The sequence below is a fragment of the Mastigoproctus giganteus genome, chromosome 1 (assembly GCF_048544385.1).
Source record: "Mastigoproctus giganteus isolate SK-2022 chromosome 1, ASM4854438v1, whole genome shotgun sequence".
Lineage (NCBI taxonomy): Eukaryota > Metazoa > Arthropoda > Arachnida > Uropygi > Thelyphonidae > Mastigoproctus > Mastigoproctus giganteus.
In genome coordinates, this window is record NC_143575.1 from 128066664 (window position 1) to 128086202 (window position 19539).

Sequence of the window (19539 nt, forward strand, 5' to 3'; positions counted from 1 at the left end):
ATGTGAAGTAACAATTAAAGTGCTTTCCTAATTTTTATTTTATATCTAAACATTTATTTCATAAAGCTAATATTCTTATTTAAAAGTACATTACCTTATACTTATCCAAGTGAATTCCACTTTGTTCAAAGTCAAATAAAAAAAGTTTAGCCACATGATCATCAGCAAAATCAGTTGGACAGACATCTCCATGCTCTACAACTTCTTTCAGAGCTTGATACAAATCTTGATTTGTATTTAATCTGAAAAACACGTTATTTTCATCTTTAATAAATTTAGAGATATAGAACTTTTATATTTAAATACAAAGTGATTTTCCCAAAGTACTATACTTTGGGAAAAATATACCTATGAATGTGGGTCCAAAACAAGATTAAAAAAAGTGATTCCTGCAGATGGTATAATGCTATAAGGTGTATCATTTTCCATTTTAATATAGAAAATTACTAACAGCTTGTCCTCACCTCACTTTTGAATACCATTCATTTTAAGCATCTCCCACAAGTAAACATCTAATGGGTATAGGTCAGGAGAGTGGTCAGGCTTTGTAAAATGCCCTATTTTACTGATGCCCTAATTAAACTGAAATTATAAAAATATATTCAGTACCCACCAAAACATATTATAACACCCCTGTTTTTGTAGTCAACTGGACTTTCCTGAATAAACAAGTGACACAGAGCAGTATATAAGGATGGTATATGAGCCACACAAGTTAGCTATTCTCGCACGATATGTACAGCCAGACTGATTTTCAGAAGGGTGTTATTGTCAATTTGTGCAACTGCCATCAGTTTACCCCATGAAAAGTAGATTGGCAACGTTGTCCCAAAAAGGATGCATGATGGTACCATCACTGTCCAGCAATGCACAGGAAGGCATCCCTATAAAACACCAATCAAGAGAGTTTAAGGTGTCAACTTGGGTTGAGATCTATATGAAATTTCTATGTATAGAGCTCAGCCTTAGTTCTGATAGAAAAATGGCTGTGCATAAACAAAACATCAACAGCATTCAACAGTTTTGCTTTGCATAGTACAACAAACCCTAAATGGTATACAGAACAGTAGAAATTGTTCTACCAGATGACAAACCTTGCTAAACCCTATTCCGATCAGATGTGTGGGTATGGGTTAGAGAATGCCTGAAGAACATCTGCTACTAAAACCCATTGTGACAATAAAGAAGTTTGGAGTAGGTGGACTTATGGTGGAGTGCTGTTTCTCATGGTATAAACTAGGACCTTTGCTGTTTATGCAGGGAACCATGCATAAACAGCAAACTGAATGCCAACACTTACCTTAGCATAGATAACAGAAAATTCTATGCTCCTTGCAATGTGCCAATCCTTTGGTATAGAACCATATTTGTATCAGCAATTTTTTTTTCCCTATTAAATTTCATAATGCCCATAAGCCATTCCAACTTTTGTACAAATGTACAAAAGTTGGAATGGCTGGCACAGAGCACCAATTTGAAATTTATGGAACACCCATGAATAGCTGCCCTCTTTTGACTTTCAAAAAAACAAAACAAAAAAAAAAAACGGAGATTAGGCATTTCTAGGAGGGAGGAAAACAGGATTTCTTTTAAAAAGCATGAAATTTTTCAAAAAGTCCACACTGCACTGCAAATTAGAGTTTACTGATCAAATACACATTTTATATTAAAATACAGCAACAAGACTGCAATCTGCAATCATACACATGGAAGCAACCTATGCAGTATGCTTTTAAACATTAGCTTACCCACCAGTGCTTTGTCAGTGAATTTCTATTTGTACTGTCTTTTAATAATCAACTGATTATGATTGCTTGAAGGAAGATATCTGCCTGCACAATTACCCCAGGTCCTTTTCATTCTCTACCACTGTCAGTGTAGCATAACACAGTTGATAAGTTACTCTGGGGTTACTGCTTCCCATATGCAGTACTTTATATTTGTCAATGTTAAACTTCAGTTGCTGTCCTCTCAGCCAATCTGCTCAACATCTCTAGTTCCTCTTACAGTAGCGTACTGTCATTAGTCCCATTAACAACCCTGCCAACCTTCGTATCATCTGCAACTTAGACATTAAGCCTGATATACCTTCATCAATATCATTAATAAATACAGAAAACAACAATGAACCCAACATCAAACTCTGGGGGACTCCACTAATAACATTAGTCCACGAAGAGGAGTCTCCATTGATTACCCGTCTCTGTCTCTCCTGCTCAACCATCCTTTTCATAGCAGCATTGTCCTTAATGCCATACTGCTCCAATTTTTGCAGTATTCTTCCATGTGCAACAGTATCAAAAGCTTTCCTGAAATCCAAGTATATGATATCAAAACTTTTTGAATCCAGACCTTTGTGACCACATCATAGTATTCAATCAAATTGGCCAGACAAGACTGCCCCTTAGCAAAACCATGCTGTGTCCAAACTATAACCAAAGTGTTGTCTAGATGATTCTGCAATTCTTCTTTAATTACTTGTGTCACCCTTTGATCCTCCTTTGTGAATTGGGGTCACATTTGCACATCTCCAGTCCACTGGTACCACATCCCTGAGTCCAAAGAAGCTCTCATAATTATGGCTAAGGGTTTGCTTACTTCATTACCCGCCTCCTTTAATACAACTGGATAGATCCTATCCATTAAAAAAATTAATTCAAAGATTAATTCTTTGAATGCTTCCGATTTAGAATTTGCTGTTGGTAACATCATTAGTTGGTCCCACTGTATACAACCTAAAAAATCTCTGAGACCACTGTAGTCGCCTTTACAAAAGCAAAAACCTTTCCCTTTACCCCTGATGGTAGTTACATCTTTACGTAAATCCCTGCGCCTCCGTAGCCAGGTGGGAAGGAGCAGCAGTGCGTAGCACACGCTTCTTGATTAGGCCGGGGTTCGAGCCCGTCACCACCAAATACGGAGGATGCGGAAAGGTCAGGGAATGACCACCGCATATCCCGGAGCAATATGGCCTTAGTTGCTAATGCTCCTAAAAATCAAATAACTAACTAACTAACGTAAATCCCACATTAGTATTTGATCACTGCCACCTAGTGGTTCCTTTATCTGTAAATTCTTAATGCATTAAAATCACTACTGATAAACAAATCAGGAGTATTACTCCCTCTGGTTGCCTCCCAAACATGCTGCTGTAGAAAACAATTATTCCAATAAATCCACAAAAGCCTTGCTAGTGTGCAAATGACAACCCACAAGTTTCAGTCAACATCTGGGATATTAAAATCACCCATTATAAGACAATTTGATTTACTGGCCCACTATTTCTGTGTACAGCTGTTCATTATACTCATCAGAGTCATTAGACCTAAAGCATACTCCTACTCTCAATTTTGCTTTCCCAGTGCTTATGTCACACCAAACTGACTCAACACTGCACTGTCCACCCATGTCAACTGGATGCACTTCCTTGGATTTTTTGTGTTTCTTAACTAATAGCATAACTCTTCCTATCCCGTCTATCCTTTCCATACACATTTTACTCCCCAAATTCCAATTCTGCATTCCTTATATCTGTGGGATGCAATGTTTCTGATATCCCAACAATATCTGCCTTTGATGTTTTGACCAGCATCTCAAATTCATCAAATTTATTTACCAAACTCCTAGCATTGGTGTACACGCAAGTATACATGCACCTGTTCTTATTCTTAGCTACCCTAACACAGCCCACATGTTTACTTGTTCTGCAATTACTCCCAGCAGTCTCTGAAATCCCTGGCACCTTGTTTACCAGGCTGCAGCTCATTCCAATAGAAGCAGTGCAAGAATCACTTTCACCTCTGCCAGTGGCTACGGTTAATCTATTAGTCTCTGTATCCCCAAGGTTAACAAGTACAGACCAGGCTGAAAAAAATTCTACCCTTTGAGCCTTGCACAATCTCTCCAGGGCTGAATTGATTGATTAGGGTCTCATCATATACTCCCTCCTATCGTATCTGGGCAGAATTACAGACAACTTCAAATTCAACCGTAACTCGTGGCTTTTTTTCAACATTGACCTGTACTTGCTAAGTAATTCCGCTGTTCTCCTACTCTTAATATCATTAGTACCAACATGTATAACCATATAACCTTTGTGCCCTTAAAAGATATCTGCTCTACAACGTAATCAACTTTTGCCCTGGCAGACATACCCTGGTCCTGTTCCACCTATCCTTTTTGCACAATATATCCCTATTTCCCTGACAATAGAATCGCCGCCAACTAGTTCCTGTGGGATCAGTGCATTTTGCCTTGGGAATTGCCGTTCTGTTGCCTGATGTTCAAGTGCAAGCTCAGTTGACATGGGCAACTGAGAGCTTGATGAGCCCCTCAATTTAAGTCCTTCTTGGGCATTTCTTCAAGCTCTCGTAAAGACCCATAACAACACTGAGTTGGCACCTCATTTCCTTACATCCAGCACACACAAAGACATTCCCCCTTGGCAATATCATGTCTAGTTCCTGATTGTACAACAAATATAAAACAAGCAGTACATTTCAAAAGGCTTTGATTCAAGTCTTGTCTAAATGATCCTGCAGTGCTTCTTTAACCAGTGCCTCCATTAATTTTCCTGGAACAGAAGTTAAGCTCACAGGTCTATAATTACTTGTGTCAGCCTTTGATCCTCCTTTGTGAATTGGGGTCACATTTGCACATTTCCAGTCTACGGGTACCTCCCCTGAGTCCAAGGAAGTTCTCATAATTATGGCTAAGGGTTTGCTTACTTCCTTTGCTGCCTCCTTTAATATAACTGGATAGATCCCATCCACGCCGGGTGCCTTTCTTGTGTTTATCTTCAACAGTTTCTCCTCCACTTTACTCCCAGTTATTTCAAGATTCTGTAGCTTACTGCTAGAGTTGAATAAACCTCTGGCGTTCCCCTCGCTGAATAACTCCTCATGTGTGAATGTCGATGCAAAATATTCATTTAGTTTGTTAGCTACCTGAGCAGGGTCATCAACAGTTGACCCATCAATATCAAGTCGACCAATCTGATTCATCCCCTTCCTTCTAGAGTTTACATAAGTAAAGAACTCTTTGCTGTTTTTCTTTGCATCCCTTGCCAAGGATTTCTCGTAATCTGCCTTCGCCTGCCTAACCTCCTTTGTAACTTGGTTGCATATCAACTTGTATCTATCATAGGCTTCTGTGTCATGTGTTAATTTGTAAGTATCCCATGCATTTTTCTTCTCTGCCATATGCCTCATTAGTTCATCTGACATCCATTTTGGCCTAAACCTTGAACAATATTTCTTAGTTGGTATGTAAAGCCTAGTAGCTTCCAAGATTAATTCTTTGAATGCTTCCCATTTTGAATTTGCTGTTGGTAACATCATCAGTTGGTCCCACTTTATAGAATTTAAATACTGTCTCAGTCCATCATAGTCGCCTTTACGGAAGCAATAACCCTTCCCTTTACCCCTAAAGGTACCTCTTTGAGTAAATCCCACTTCAGCACACTGTGATCACTGCCACCTAGTGGTTCATTTATCTGCAGATTCTTAATGAATGAAGAATCACTGCTGAAAATCAAATCAAGAGTATTACTCCCTCTAGTTGCCTCCCGAACATGCTGATGTAGAAAACAATCATCCAATAAATCCACAAAAGCCCTGCTAGTGTGTGAGTGACCAGCCCCAAATTCCAGTCAATATCTGCGAAATTAAAATCTCCCATTATAAGACTCTCTGATTTACTGGCCCACTCTATTACCCTGTACAGTTTCTTATTATACTCATCAGAGTCATTAGGCCTATAGCACACTCCTACTCTCATTTTTGATCTCCCAATGCTTATGTCACACCAAACTGACTCAACACAACACTGTCCAGCGATGTCGACTGGCTTCACTTCCTTGGTTTTTATGTGTTTCTTAACTAATAGCATAACCCCTCCCCCCTTCCTATCCTGTCTATCCTTTCTGTAGACATTGTACTCCCCAAATTCCAGTTCTGCATCCCTTATATCTGTGTGACACCACGTCTCTGATATCCCAACAATATCTGCCTTTGATGTTTTGAGCAATACCTCAAATTCATCAAATTTATTTACTAAACTCCTAGCATTGGTGTACACGCAAGTATACCTGCACCTGTTTCTATTCTTAGCTACCCTAATACAACCCATGTGTTTACTTGTACCGCAATGGCTCCCAGCAGTCTCTGAAATATCATGCATCTTGTTTTTCAGGCTTCTACTCATTCTAATAGAAGCAGTGCAAGAATCTCTTTCACCTCTGCCAGTGGCTACTGTCAATCTATTGGTCTTTGTCTCCCCCCAAGCTAGCAGTTTTCCGACCCACCTAACACTGCCTCGATAGCATCAGCAAATATTCTTGCACCCTTTCTATTTAAGTGAATCCCATCCCTGTAGAAGCAATCTCTCCTGTTAACAAGTACAGTCCAGGCTGAAAAAAATTCTACCCCTTGACCCTTGCACAATCTTTCCAGGGCCGAATTGATCGACAAAGGCTCTCATCATATACTTCCTCCTATCGTGTCTGGGCAGAATTGCAGACACTTTCAAATTCAACCCTAATTCTCGGCTTTTGTTCAACAGTGACCTGTACTTGTTAAGTAATTCTGCCGGTCTCCTACTCTTAATGTCCATTTCCACTTGCAGTCTGCCAAACCCCATGTACTTTTTCTGACAGAATCTCAGTTATCGGTTGATTCAACTACTGCTCATCTCAGATGCCCAAATTATTCGCTGTATGATTCCTTTCACCTCAAAGGTGGTACTTGTGCATATGTCCGTTCTGATATTCCCTGTCAGACACTTGGCAATTTGGAATCTTCTCTGCTTAAAATCCCTCTACCTTATTGTGTCAAATTCATCTGTTGTCTCTACCGTTCTCCCAACTCCACTAATCACTTGGAGCTTTTTGACATCCTGTCTTTGCAACTTGACTTTCTCCAGTCCAATTTTCCTAATAGTGAGGTAATTTTCCTTGGTGATTTTAAAGTTCACAACTCCACCTGGCTTCTGTTTTCTAGTCACACCGACCCAGCTGGTAGAAATGCTGAGGCTTTTGCAATTACTAATGACCTTGCACAGATTGTTTATTTACCTACAAGAATACCAGACAATCCTAATCATACAGCCAACACGCTTTATCTTTTTCTCACAAACAACCCTCTTAAATACACGGTCGAAGTGAGAAGTCCTTTAGGCACTTCAGATCACAACTTGGTGATTGTCTCTTCTCCAATGGAGCCTTTATCTCATGGCTATTCCCAACCTCATGTTGTTTGGCATTACAAGAATGCAAAATGGGATGACCTGCGAGACTTCTCTTCTTCTTTTCCTTGGTCGGATTACTGTTTCAAAAGTTCTGATGTCAATGTTTGCTCAGATCATGTCAGTGAAATTATTCTTGCAGGAATGGAATTCTTAATCCCACACTCCACTTTAGAATCTTATCCTTTATCTAAACTTTGGTTTTCCAATAAATGTGCTAAGGCTGTTCAAGAGAAGAATGTTGCATATCGTAATTGGCTTGTTTCTAATTCTTCAGTTTCATTTTCTGCCTACACCAAAGCTCGCAACAATTGTAAAGCAGTTATTAATCAGTCCAAACTAGAGTTTGAACAGGCAAAGAGTAGAAAACTTGCTTCTTGCCCTAATGGTAGCCGAGCATTCTGGTCTCTTGCCAAAGCTATTGGCCGCAACTTTTGCCCATCTCTGCTTCCACCTCTGTCCAAACCAGATGGTTCTGTTGTCACTTCAGCCAAGGATAAAGCTGACCTGTTAGCATCCCATTTTTCTTCCAACTCATGTATTAATGATCTTGGTAAAACAATTCCCACCATTCCCAACCCGCTCCATTCAATGCCTCCTGTGGCCTTCCGTCAAAAGGATATCAGAAGGATTTTGATGAATCTTGATACTAAGAAAACTCCAGGTCCTGATAGTATTTCTCCACTTATTCTCAAAACCTGCGCTCCTGAACTTACTCCTATTCTTTGCCGCCTTTTTTCACTTTCTTATTCCAAAGGTGTTTTTCCTTCTGCTTGGAAATTTGCTCATATCCAACCAGTTCCTAAAAAGGGTGACAAATCCCTCCCATCCAATTATTGTCCCATTGCAATTACTTCTACTCTTTCTAAAGTAATGGAGAAATCAATTAACCGCCAACTCTTAAACTACCTAGAAACATTCCGTCTGAACAACGATCACCAGTATGGATTCCATCAGTGTCGATCCACTGGTGATATTCTGGCTTATGTTACCCATTTATGGACTAATTCAATGGAAAGGTTCGGTGAAACACCAGTAGTTGCTCTTGACATCTCAAAGGCTTTCAATCGTGTTTGGCAGAAAGGTCTTCTAAACAAGCTTCCATCTTATGGTTTGCCAAGTGTTTTTAGTAATTGGTTATCCAGTTTTCTCTCTGATCGCTCACTGAGGGTGATGGTAGATGGCTCTCTGTCTTCTACCTTCTCCACTAATGCCGGTGTCCCCCAAGGTTCAGTTCTTTCCCCTACTCTTTTCCTCTTGTATATTAATGACCTTCTTCCATTGACTGGAAATCCTATCCATAGATTTGCCGATGATAGCACATTGCATTCCACTTTCCATTTTGAGAAACCTTGTCCTGCTCAATCAGCTTCAACTTCTCGAAAATCTGCTACCAATTCCTTAAATGCCGATCTTCAGGTAATTCTCCAGTGAGGCAAAGACAACTTAGTTGATTTTAACCCTTCTAAACCTCAGTCTTGTCTTATATCTCGCAAAAAGGATTCTTCTGCTCCTATGCTTATCTTTAGTGACACTCCGATTTCTAGGCAAAATGATATATCTCTTTTGGGGATTACCCTGACTTCTAATCTCTCTTGGCACAAGCACATTACAAATATTGCTTCCTCTGCATCTAAAAAACTTGGTTTTCTCTTTGGCTCTTGGCGTTACTTTTCTTTCAAACAGCTGCTCACTCTATATAAATCGCAAAACCGCCCTGCCATGGAATAGTGTTCCCACATCTGGAGGTGGTGCCCTCAGAACCTCTCTCAGGCTTCTTGATTCCATTCAGAAGAGGGCAGTTAGGGTAATTAATGATTCATCTCTAACAGAGTCTCTCCACTCGCTTTCTCATAGACGTACTGTTTCTGCTGCATGCCTCTTCTACAGATACTTCCATGGGCACTGTTCTTCTGAATTGGCTTCTATAATTCCCGCTCTCTCTCTTTCAAAACAGTCCGAACACGTGCCGCCACCAGCCAACATCCATTTACTGTCCAACTTCAAACCCACAGAACTAACTTTTCATCTTTCTCATTTATTCATTCAACTGCCGTTTTCTAGAACAACCTTCCTTCATACGTATTTCCTGAAAATTACAATCTACAGAAGTTCAAGTCCAATGTCAACAAATATCATATTTCGTCCTCTCAACCTCCAACCCAAGCACGGTACTAAGTACTATAGGTTCTAATACCTCTCGTGTTTGGGGTTCACATTAAAAAAAAAAAAAAAAAAAAAATTGCTCCTATGTACATTAAGCAGCAGCAAAGCATACAAAAGTATATATTTAAACTTTGTCAAAATTTTTATATATATAAAGATTGCCTCTCACTTTATTACTTCTAACTTAAATATACATACAGTAGATTCTCATTAATACAAAGTTCAAGGGACCTTAATTTTCACGTGTTGTAATAATGAGGTTTATAGTAATGAGGTCATCCAAAAAGTGTCAAAATGTTCCCTTTATTAATTATTCTTTTTTTTTTTTTTTTTGGCGCATGCTATATATCTAAGAATAATAATAAATAATAATACTAGCAAAAATAAATAAATAAAAAATTAATTTAAATTAATAAAATAAAAAAAAATAAAAAAAAAAGCCTTGTCTAACAATACAGTAGGATTAACACACTTTTTAAAGATTTTATTTTATTTGTAAGATAAACTAAGAGAAAAGCAATTAACAGAAATGAAAATATTGTACAGTATATATACAATATTTTATATCACAGCAAAAGAATTAATCTTAATATAAAAGGAGACATACAATCCAATAACTTTTTGATAAATTAATCTAATTCAAAGAAATCTAAAGAATTAAAATTTAAATTTCTTTAAATTTAAAGAAATTTAAAGAATCCAATGTTGTTTGCACAGTTTTTGTCCTATATGCATTTTTAACTACAGCACAGACATAAAATGTAATAGTTGTTTCTTTATCAATGTTATGCTCAAGGCATTTTGGGCATCTTTTTTAGATGGTAGTGTGTGTGTGTGTGTTTCTTCACTTTTGCTGATAACAAAAACATCATCGTTTTGCTTGGTGCTTAGCAGCTCTTCTGGTGTTGCATTTCTGTGGTAGAAACTACATGTACCTTCACAAACTGTTTAAATTTGCCAACAAAATCCATAGCTCCTTGAAATTCCCCCGAATGTTATAGCATCAATGTTGCTATAACATTCAGCTGCTGGACCATGTTTTTCGATGATATTCTCTCTTTCTGAAGCAGCTGATTATTACACTTGATGCAATACTGTTGCAAGCAATAACAAGATTACAGATAGCATCCAAGACATTCCAATTTATCTGCAAATTCTCTTCCTCCCTCCCTCCTATGTTGAGGATCAAGTACCTTATCAGGCAGGCTCTATATGCTCCCTTGTGGTTATAATAATGCCTTGGTCGAGTGACTGTATAAAACTGCTGGTAAAAAAAAAAAAAAAAAGCTCCACCAATTGCAGGATGGAAGCCTCCTGAACAATCGAGAGAACATGTTGAAAGAAATGAACCATAGTCTGCCATGCCGTTCCGGTGTGGGTTGGCAGATTGACTGTATTTAGTAGTCAGGGGCTTGATCCCCAGTCTACTCAAAGAGTGTGTGCTACTGCACTCCCACTCATGATCACTCAGCTACAGATGGTAACTGGAGGTTAAAAACAACAGCTGTATATTTGTCAACTTAAGTGTCTCAGCAGAATGTGCTATACAACGATCTAGAACCATCAAAATGTTCCTTTTTTCTGAAGCCATTCTTCTGTCCACTTTTGATAACCAAGACTGAAAAATTTTGACCATAAGCCAAGCACTTCTAATGCCCACATAATCACAGAGAAGATGGTTAACTTTTTTAAAACACCTTGGCTTGGAAAACTTATCAATAACCAGTGGGCATAGTTTTGTATTGCCATTTAAATTTCAGCATAACAGAATAGTGAGTCTTTGTTTACTTAATTTTCCACCATGACAAGACTCCCGTCGAACAGCAAATGGATATATACAATATCCATTTTGTTTGGCAGCAAATTATAAAATAAACCTGTCTCATCAAGATTAAAAAATTATTTGCCTCATATTTTTCAAGAATGGACCGTACAGAACACAACCAGTCTGTGGCCTTTTCCTTGTCGACTAATCCAGACTCGCTGCAAGTATTTCAGGAAACCAAGTTATTCCTGTCTAAATCTTTGGAGACAGCCACTGCAGCATTTGAAGTTGCTAATTTCATGTTGCTGAGCCAAATAATTTGCCCTTTCTTGCAAAATTGGACCTGATTATTGGCAAGTTAGATGCACGCATTTGTTGGTACCACTCAAAATGTTTTGTTTCAAGCTCCTCATGTTTTGAACCAGGAATTCATTTCCTGTTTTTTTGTTTTTTTTTTAATCACTGCTCCAGTGTCACGCAGTTCAAGTTTTTTTTTCGGTTTTTCAGTATTGTAGATGAAGTAAAGTGATGTAAAGGGATGGGATGTTGAATTCCTTTGAAATGTCTGTTTTGCTAAGTTCAATCCTATCAGCCTCTTGTATAATTTTCAGTTTAATTTCCAGGCTCAATTCTGTTAGTTTATGTTTTGTAACCATAACGCCAGATTAGATCTGATATAAACAAACTTTAAATTAATTTAAAGACAAGTTCCGAAAAAGACATCAGCTCAGATAAAATGGCACAAAAAATAGATTACTGTATACTCGTAGCAAAAGATTCTTTCAACTGGCATAACAATTGCAACTGACTTTAATCCCGTGGAGAGCGAGGGAATGTATGTAAACAACTTAAAAAAACTGCTTTTATTCTTTTGTTAATTTAACATGATGTTTTTCAGAATACACTTACGTTGTAGCTACTATAAACTGGTTTTGTTTACACAAAAATAATTTCTAACGTCAGTGCCATCCTTCGGGAAGCAGGATATTTCGAGAACTGAGTGGCCAGAGGCAATAATCGGACAGCTGTGCTAAGATTGGTATTAAACATACAAAATAACAATATTTATTTCTCACGGGGTGAAAACGAACTTTGTAATACATATTAAACGAATATATTTACATAGAAGAACCTATCCTTTCGGAGGGGAATGGTATGTATTTCATATAAACGAGTACTTTGTATAAACCGAGTTTGTATTAACGAGATTTTACTGTATATATAAAAATACAGAAATTTGTCGGGAATCCACTTTACTGAGTTATAATTAGAATTAATTTAAAAAAAACTGGCATTTATCCAGTACTTACTCTTCTACTAAGTTGCTAATAGACAAAGAAGCATCTTCAGCAGCTTTTGAATAGTTCTGTTGTGGATGTCCTATTCTAACAAATTCAGCCTAATAAAAAATAACACAGAAATTTTTAATGAAGATTAAATATGATTTTGCTATGACATTGGTAAAATATTTAATAGAGATTGGTTTGTCTTTCACATTACAACAATTTGTTCTAATGCACCCACAATTCAATTTAATAAGCCAGCAAGCATAAAGGAATCAAAATATCCTTAGGCTGTTAAGATGTTGATTACATAAATAATAAATAATTGGTGCCAATGTGTACAAACAATATCACCTTTTGTTCCCTTAAAAGATATCTGCTCTACAATGTACAAACTTTTGCCCCTGGCAGACATACCTTGGTCCTATTCCACCTAGCCTTTTTGTGCAATATATTTTCAGTCTCCCTAACAATAGAGTCACCAACAATAACTAGCTCCTGAGAGCTTGATGGGCCCTCATATTAATTTATTTGAGGGCATCTACCCTACACCTCAAACTCTCATAGACTCCCATCAGAATGCTCAGTTGGCACCTAATTTCTTCACAGTCTCTGCACCTAGCACACACAAAGACCTTGGCTAGATCATGTCCTGTTCTAGAAAAGACCACAAATATTTCATATTTCACACATTTTTTTAGATTGTGATGCGTTGGAGAATCGCCCCCTTTGGTTCTCCACGAACCACAGTACTACCCCTACTTTACGCTCATTGCTTTGCTGCTCTAGTCTGGGTCATGATTCCATTTAAGTACAATTTAATTAACAATGAAATTTAATAAGATTAATAAATTTTACTGATTAACTGATAACACTATACTAAGCTAACAGATTTCTAATACAGTGCTACGTATTTTGCTATCTAGTTTTACATTAAACCTTACATTATCAAGTTTGGGATATTTATGCTATTCCGTATTGTATAAAAATGGCGGTAAGTTATGAACGGTAAAATCTATGGACACTAAGTATTAACTTTCAAAATCGCAATCTGAATTCAAAATAAACCAAGGAGCTTGACTAGTATACTATAAAGCTACTTATAGAAAATAATTTAATATACAATTAAGTCAATAAAACAGCAAAATATAAATAAAAACTTAGCGTTCACTGGAGCTACAAAATCTTGTCCAACACGTGGATAACCTTGTACCCGACATTAAGCACACGAAATTACAAATGCACCTCATGACCTGTTCCTAGTGTCACCTAAATAATTTTAATATAAAATAATGAAAATTTTCATAAATCTGACATGAGAGAAATACCTAACATTTTTGTGTAATCAGGAAGAAATGAAAAACTAGAATGAATGGAACAAAATTTTACATAAGTGAAAACTCCACAACAGCAGGTAGACAAGGTATCCTTGACTCACTAAATCTGTCACAAACTGAAATAAAAATTTAGAGAGAGTAAATTGACTAAAATGATGGTCGCCTAATGAAGGAAAAGAACAAAAGAGCAATTTGATCATCAATGCCCTCATCTTTTCAAGGGAAAGCTACATATTAGCTCCTTAATATGTAGTAATAGGTAGAGTAGTAGCAAATGATTCAAGAAAGCAAGCTTATATAGCATCAGCCAAAAAAAAACCATGCACGAAAGATGTTTTATGCATAAACATCTTTGACGACACTTACTAAATTTTGAACAGCTAGAACCGCACTCATGAATATAATTTACACTCACGCCCACTACTTACTCTATCAAATCAATGTTAGTGATAAATAGGATACACACGCCTGCTACTTTCTTTACCGAATCAACATTTGGAAAAGATTAGGCCAATAGCCTAATTACCCATTTGACTGCAGCCATTTGTTGAATATTATGAGTGCAACAATACAAGTAAACCCTCGATTTAAGAGACTAATAGGAGAGAAGGGGTGTCCGTTAATGCCAAAAGTCCATTAAATCAAATGGAACTGGGGGGGAGGGCATTTTTTATTATTCTTAATGTAAAAAAAAAAAAAGCTTTAATACAATATACAGTACTGTATAATATAAAAATATTAAATTATAATAAAGAATATGTAATATTTACTCACCTTTTTCACAGTGTAGTTGAAGAGTTTTGCCGTGACCATAGTGGTAGTAGTACAGTAGTCGTTATTCATTAACTGAAGGTAGAGGTGAAGGGGAATCCTCAGCTTCAGATTCTTCTGAAATGTTCACAAATGGAGGCACTGGTGTCATCTGTTTGCTTGTAGATGGTTGAGATGTACAAGCAGTTGGAGGTGAAATAGGAGTAGGTGTTGGTGAAGTTTGCTTAAAGAAAGCATCCAGCTACAATTGTTTGCCACTCTCATGTTGTTTCTTAATAACGATCTCCCTGAACTGCCAAAAATGTTCATAGTAAGGGACAATTTCAGGGTCAGAAGATGTCCCTATGTAGTGGATGGCGATGTCCATGAGATTTCTCATTTCAGACAGTATAGGCCAAGCTGGTGTAATTTGCTCTTCCTCAATGTCTTCTTTTTCTTCCCCTGCCTTGCCATATTGAACCTCATCCACAATTTCTTCTTTAGTGAGAACTTGGTAGCCAGGATCATCTTCATCATTTTCAAGCCATTTCATTTCAGAACATCATCTTCAGTTGTTTCTCCAGTTGCCAGCATTTCCAAGGGTGCGCCAAAAGTCATTTGCCTCAAATCCTTCAAAATCCAAATCCAGTTCAATATTGTCCAGTTCTTCCAACCATTTGCCAAAGTCATAGTCTTCATCTCCTTCCAAGCAGCTGCAAAGTTAAAGAGTACAGACTTAATGTTGTAGGCTCGTAGATTCTGAAGTGCCCTGGCTCCTTGTGTCTTCTTCTGCATCTTCTTCATCCTCCAACATAACTATTACTTCTTCCAAAAAATTCTTCTTATACAGAATAATTGCAGCAGGCTGCAATTATTCCCCGGTCCGTTGGATGAATAACTGAAGTTGTGTTAGGAGGCAAAAAGAAACATTTAATTCTGCCATCCTTACTAAATAACTTCTCAGTACTAGGATGAGCAGGGCTATTGTCAAGAAGCAACAATGCCTTTACATTATTGGGGGAAATTTTCAGAACATCTGTCTGGAAGCACCTCACATCAGGGACAAAGTGGTTGAAGAACCAGTCAGAAAAAAAATCTCTGAAATAAACCACACTTTCTTTGAGCAGGTGTAAATACCATGCAACTGATTCATAATGTCTTTAGGAGTGCATGGTTTCTTTAATTTCCCTACCACCATGGGCTTCAGGCGATGCAATCCATCAGCATTTGCACAAAGTAAGCCAGAAATTTGCTCCTTACTTAACTTGCAACCAGGAGTACTGTGTTCATGTTTGTAGGCTAGCGTATTTTCAGGAACAGCACAATAGAACAGGCCAGCTTCATCGGCATTGTAAACCTGTGATAAAATAAGGCCCTCAGATTTAATAAGTTCATTCATATATTTTCTAAATGGCTCAACTTGTTTAAAGATTCACCACAAGTTTTCTTGTTCACAACACCATGCCTTTTTCTAAAACGCCACAGCCACCCATCACTTGCCTTAACATTAAGTCCCATGTGTTTTCCAAGAGTTTCACACATGCAGATTTCAATCCAAAACTTTGCGCATTAACACCACTAGATCTCTGTTAAACATACCATTTATACACAGCTTCTTCTAAGTTTTTATCTTGTGCAACTTTCATGTATTTTCTACTCCCCTCTGTAGAACCACATTTAGAGCTATCAACACTGTATTTTAAAGAAAAATATTGCAATTTGGCCTTTGATTTACGGATATCAGAAACAGTTTGTTTTTTTACGCCGTGAATTTCACAAACACATGCTACTGAGATGCCTTGTTCTAATTTCTCAATTAGCTCTCATTTCTGTGCCACATTTAAGTTCACATGCTTTCTTTTAACTCCTCCATCACTTGATGCCATTTTAAATTGTAAGGAGTGCAAAATTATTTAATAAATAAAGTCACAATTCAGAAATCACAGAAACACTCTGTATACACTGACCGCACGATAGCTTGAGGCAGACTGAGACCGAAAGCGAGTTGGTACACCTGCAGTTTAGCGTCCCGAGTCACGTTCAGCTCGCAAGTCACCGCCTGTTATCTGTAATCTGGGAAAGCAGCTATTTGAACATGTTTTCAGAAAGAATAAAAAACAATTTCCAGAATTTGATTATAAAAATAAAAGTAGGTAATTATCAAAACAATAATGGAAATAGGTAATTATTAATTTTTAATTAATAGTAACACTGAAATTTTGTATAACCTAAAAAAAAAAATAACATGGTCGAGATTAATATGTACATTACTGTATTATTATTTGTCCAGTCCGTTAAATCCGAAATCCATTATATCGGGGTCTGTTAAATCGAGCGTATACTGTACAGTCATCCCTCGATTTGCACGTTATGGGAAAAGACCATGCAGTCCAAATCCGTGCAATGTGAAACGTAATTTATATGACATAATGAGAGTTCTGTACCTGTACTCAAAAAAATAAATAATAAATAAATAAATAAATTGAAAAAAATTTCTTCATTCGGTAAGAAAAAAGAAAAAATTACAAACATGCCAATAAAATTTTGATTTTTAGATTTTCAGTCTAAATTCATTGCTTCTTCATCGCTGTTTCTTGTGATAAAATAGAAACAGTAACTTTTGAAAAAAATTTGTTAAAATTGTTTGCTTAGAAGCCCACTGTTTTTCTCTATAAGTTTCTTAATAAGGAAAAAGTTTTGCGAAAATTTAAATTCCTCTCCAAATTAGGATCCACATCCAGAGCTTCTTGGCTAAGCTTCTTCAAATCCAGTTCTTCAAATCCCTCTCCACTAATCATTTTGCCAATTCTCACAATCTCAACTGCCTCCATCATTTCGACCGTGGCTTCTTTAGTGCAGATTTGTGGCCACAGCTTTTCCCACACTGCATTCATTGTTGAGTTTTTAACTACTTCTTCCCTAGGTGTACTCAATATTTTTTACAGCATCAAGAATGTTATAATTCTGCCAATATTCTTAAATTGAAAGACTGCCTATTCCATTAGTAGCTTCTACCAATTGTAAAAAAGATCTTCTCAGGTAATAAAGTTTAAAGGAAGCCATAACACCTTGGGTCCATCAGCTGAATTAACAAACTTGTATTCGCTGTATGAAAGGTAACATTTCACATTTGGGTGCAGATCAGATAAATGTGCAGGATGACTGGGTGCATTAACAAGAATGGGCAAGATTTTGAATGCCATGTTCTTCTTCAGGCAATAACTTTTTGTTTCGACACAAAAGCAATTTAAAAACCAATCAGGGATTTTAGCTGTCATCCAGGCTTTTTTGCTTGATTTCTATTGAACTGGTAAGGAGCTTTTTGATATTCCTTTAAAAGCACAAGGATTTTTTGATGTATAAATTAAAAATGGTTAACACTTAAAGTCACCCTCTGCATTGCCACATAACGAAACCGTTAACCTATCTTTTTCAGCTTTGAAACCTGGGACATTTTCTTTCTTTTTAAATGAATGTTTGGCTTGGCATAAGCTTCCAAAATAAGCCAGTCTCATCAGCATTAAACACTTGACTTGCTAGATAGCCCTCAGTCGAAATAACATCTTTTAAAGTTTTTGGATACAAAGAAATAGCTTCTGTATGTGCACTGGCTGCTTTGCCCATTAGTTTTAGATTGTGAAGACTGATATTTTTTAAAATTTTCAAACCAACCCTTACTAGCCTGAAAGACTGCATTGGATGGACTGGCTTCTACTTTTAAGCAATTAAAAATTTGCAAATAATATCTAAACTAAGAGGCATTCTTTTTTGATTAAGATCTTCTATCCACATAGAAACTGGATTTTTCAGTTTCTATCTGAATAGAAGTAATTTTTCAGTTTTTTCTATTATGGGATTTTCTACGTTTGTAGTGCTTTTTGGAGCCAATGATGTGGAACAGATTTTCTCAGCATTTCCCCTAATTCGTCGAATGCTAGATTCATTTATGCTGTATTTCTTGGCCAATGTCACAACCTTTTTCCATTTTATAACTCCTTAACGATTTTTAATTTTTCCCTAAATTTAAAATTATTTTTGTTGTAGCTTTCTTCATTTTAGGCACTAATAAAACACACACTTTATATAGACAAGAAATATTAAATCAGCAAAAGCAATGCTTACCGATTAAAACACTTTACATTGCGTGAACCAGAAAAAGATTCTATCTGAACAGCTAACATAGGATAACTGATGAAAGGGGTTCCCAAATGAGGAAGTTGTTTCAAAAATAACCAGACAAACACACCACCGTTTATTGCTACGTTTGGTTGTAAGAATCGGTTATGAACGCCTTTATGATATTTTTCTTAAAGCAGATTTGTGGAGGTCACGACCATAAAACAATAAAAACAAACTGCATTTTCCAGTTTATTGGGCTTTTCTGTTAGTGCAATCTATTACAAACAGGTAGTAAATTCAATCTTATTGCATTTGTGATAATACCGATAGCTGGAATTCTGTGGGATTTTACATTATTATGGTGAAATGCGTTTCTCCTTCAATGAAATCTTCAATTATGTAAAAACCATTTATAAATTTAAAACCTGCTCTTCATTCCTATTTTTGAAGCTTCATAAACAAAAATTGCGCAGTTAGAGAAACTTGCCACTCAATCTAAAATTTTTGTAGTAAATACCTGACTGCACAGTAGCAAAACTACACAAATCAAGGGATGACTGTATTTGTACTGTTACAATCATATTATCATATTACTCTGTCACGCTTTGTTGTAAATTACACATGTAGTGCTGAGATCTTCAAGAAACAACAGTATCCATGCATAATACACTATTGAAACTATGACTTGGCTCAAGATCTCAACGAGTGCAGGTGCAAGATGTTAAACGCTGCACATTCCATTTCGCAATGAGGAAATAGATACTGTCAGAGATGAAATATGTCAAGATCTACAATGACAATAAAAAGCTCATACTAGATCGTATGAATCGGACTTGAACATTTGCAAAATGATTGAAATATGTAAGACAACGATGAC

At 36.8% G+C, this 19539-nt stretch overlaps 1 protein-coding gene across 3 annotated transcripts in view; it reads right to left on the reverse strand.

Annotated features, from left to right (window-relative positions):
• Positions 1-19539, reverse strand: part of LOC150091130 (mitochondrial intermediate peptidase) — a 323378-nt gene that overhangs the window by 274506 nt on the left and 29333 nt on the right. For all 3 annotated transcript variants that reach the window (XM_090382168.1, XM_090382159.1, XM_090382176.1), the window contains exons 3-4: positions 12484-12572; positions 95-242 (exon numbers count right to left, since the gene is read on the reverse strand). In XM_090382168.1, the coding sequence (XP_090238294.1) occupies positions 95-242; positions 12484-12572 (237 nt within the window). The remainder of the gene's footprint in view (positions 1-94; positions 243-12483; positions 12573-19539) is intronic.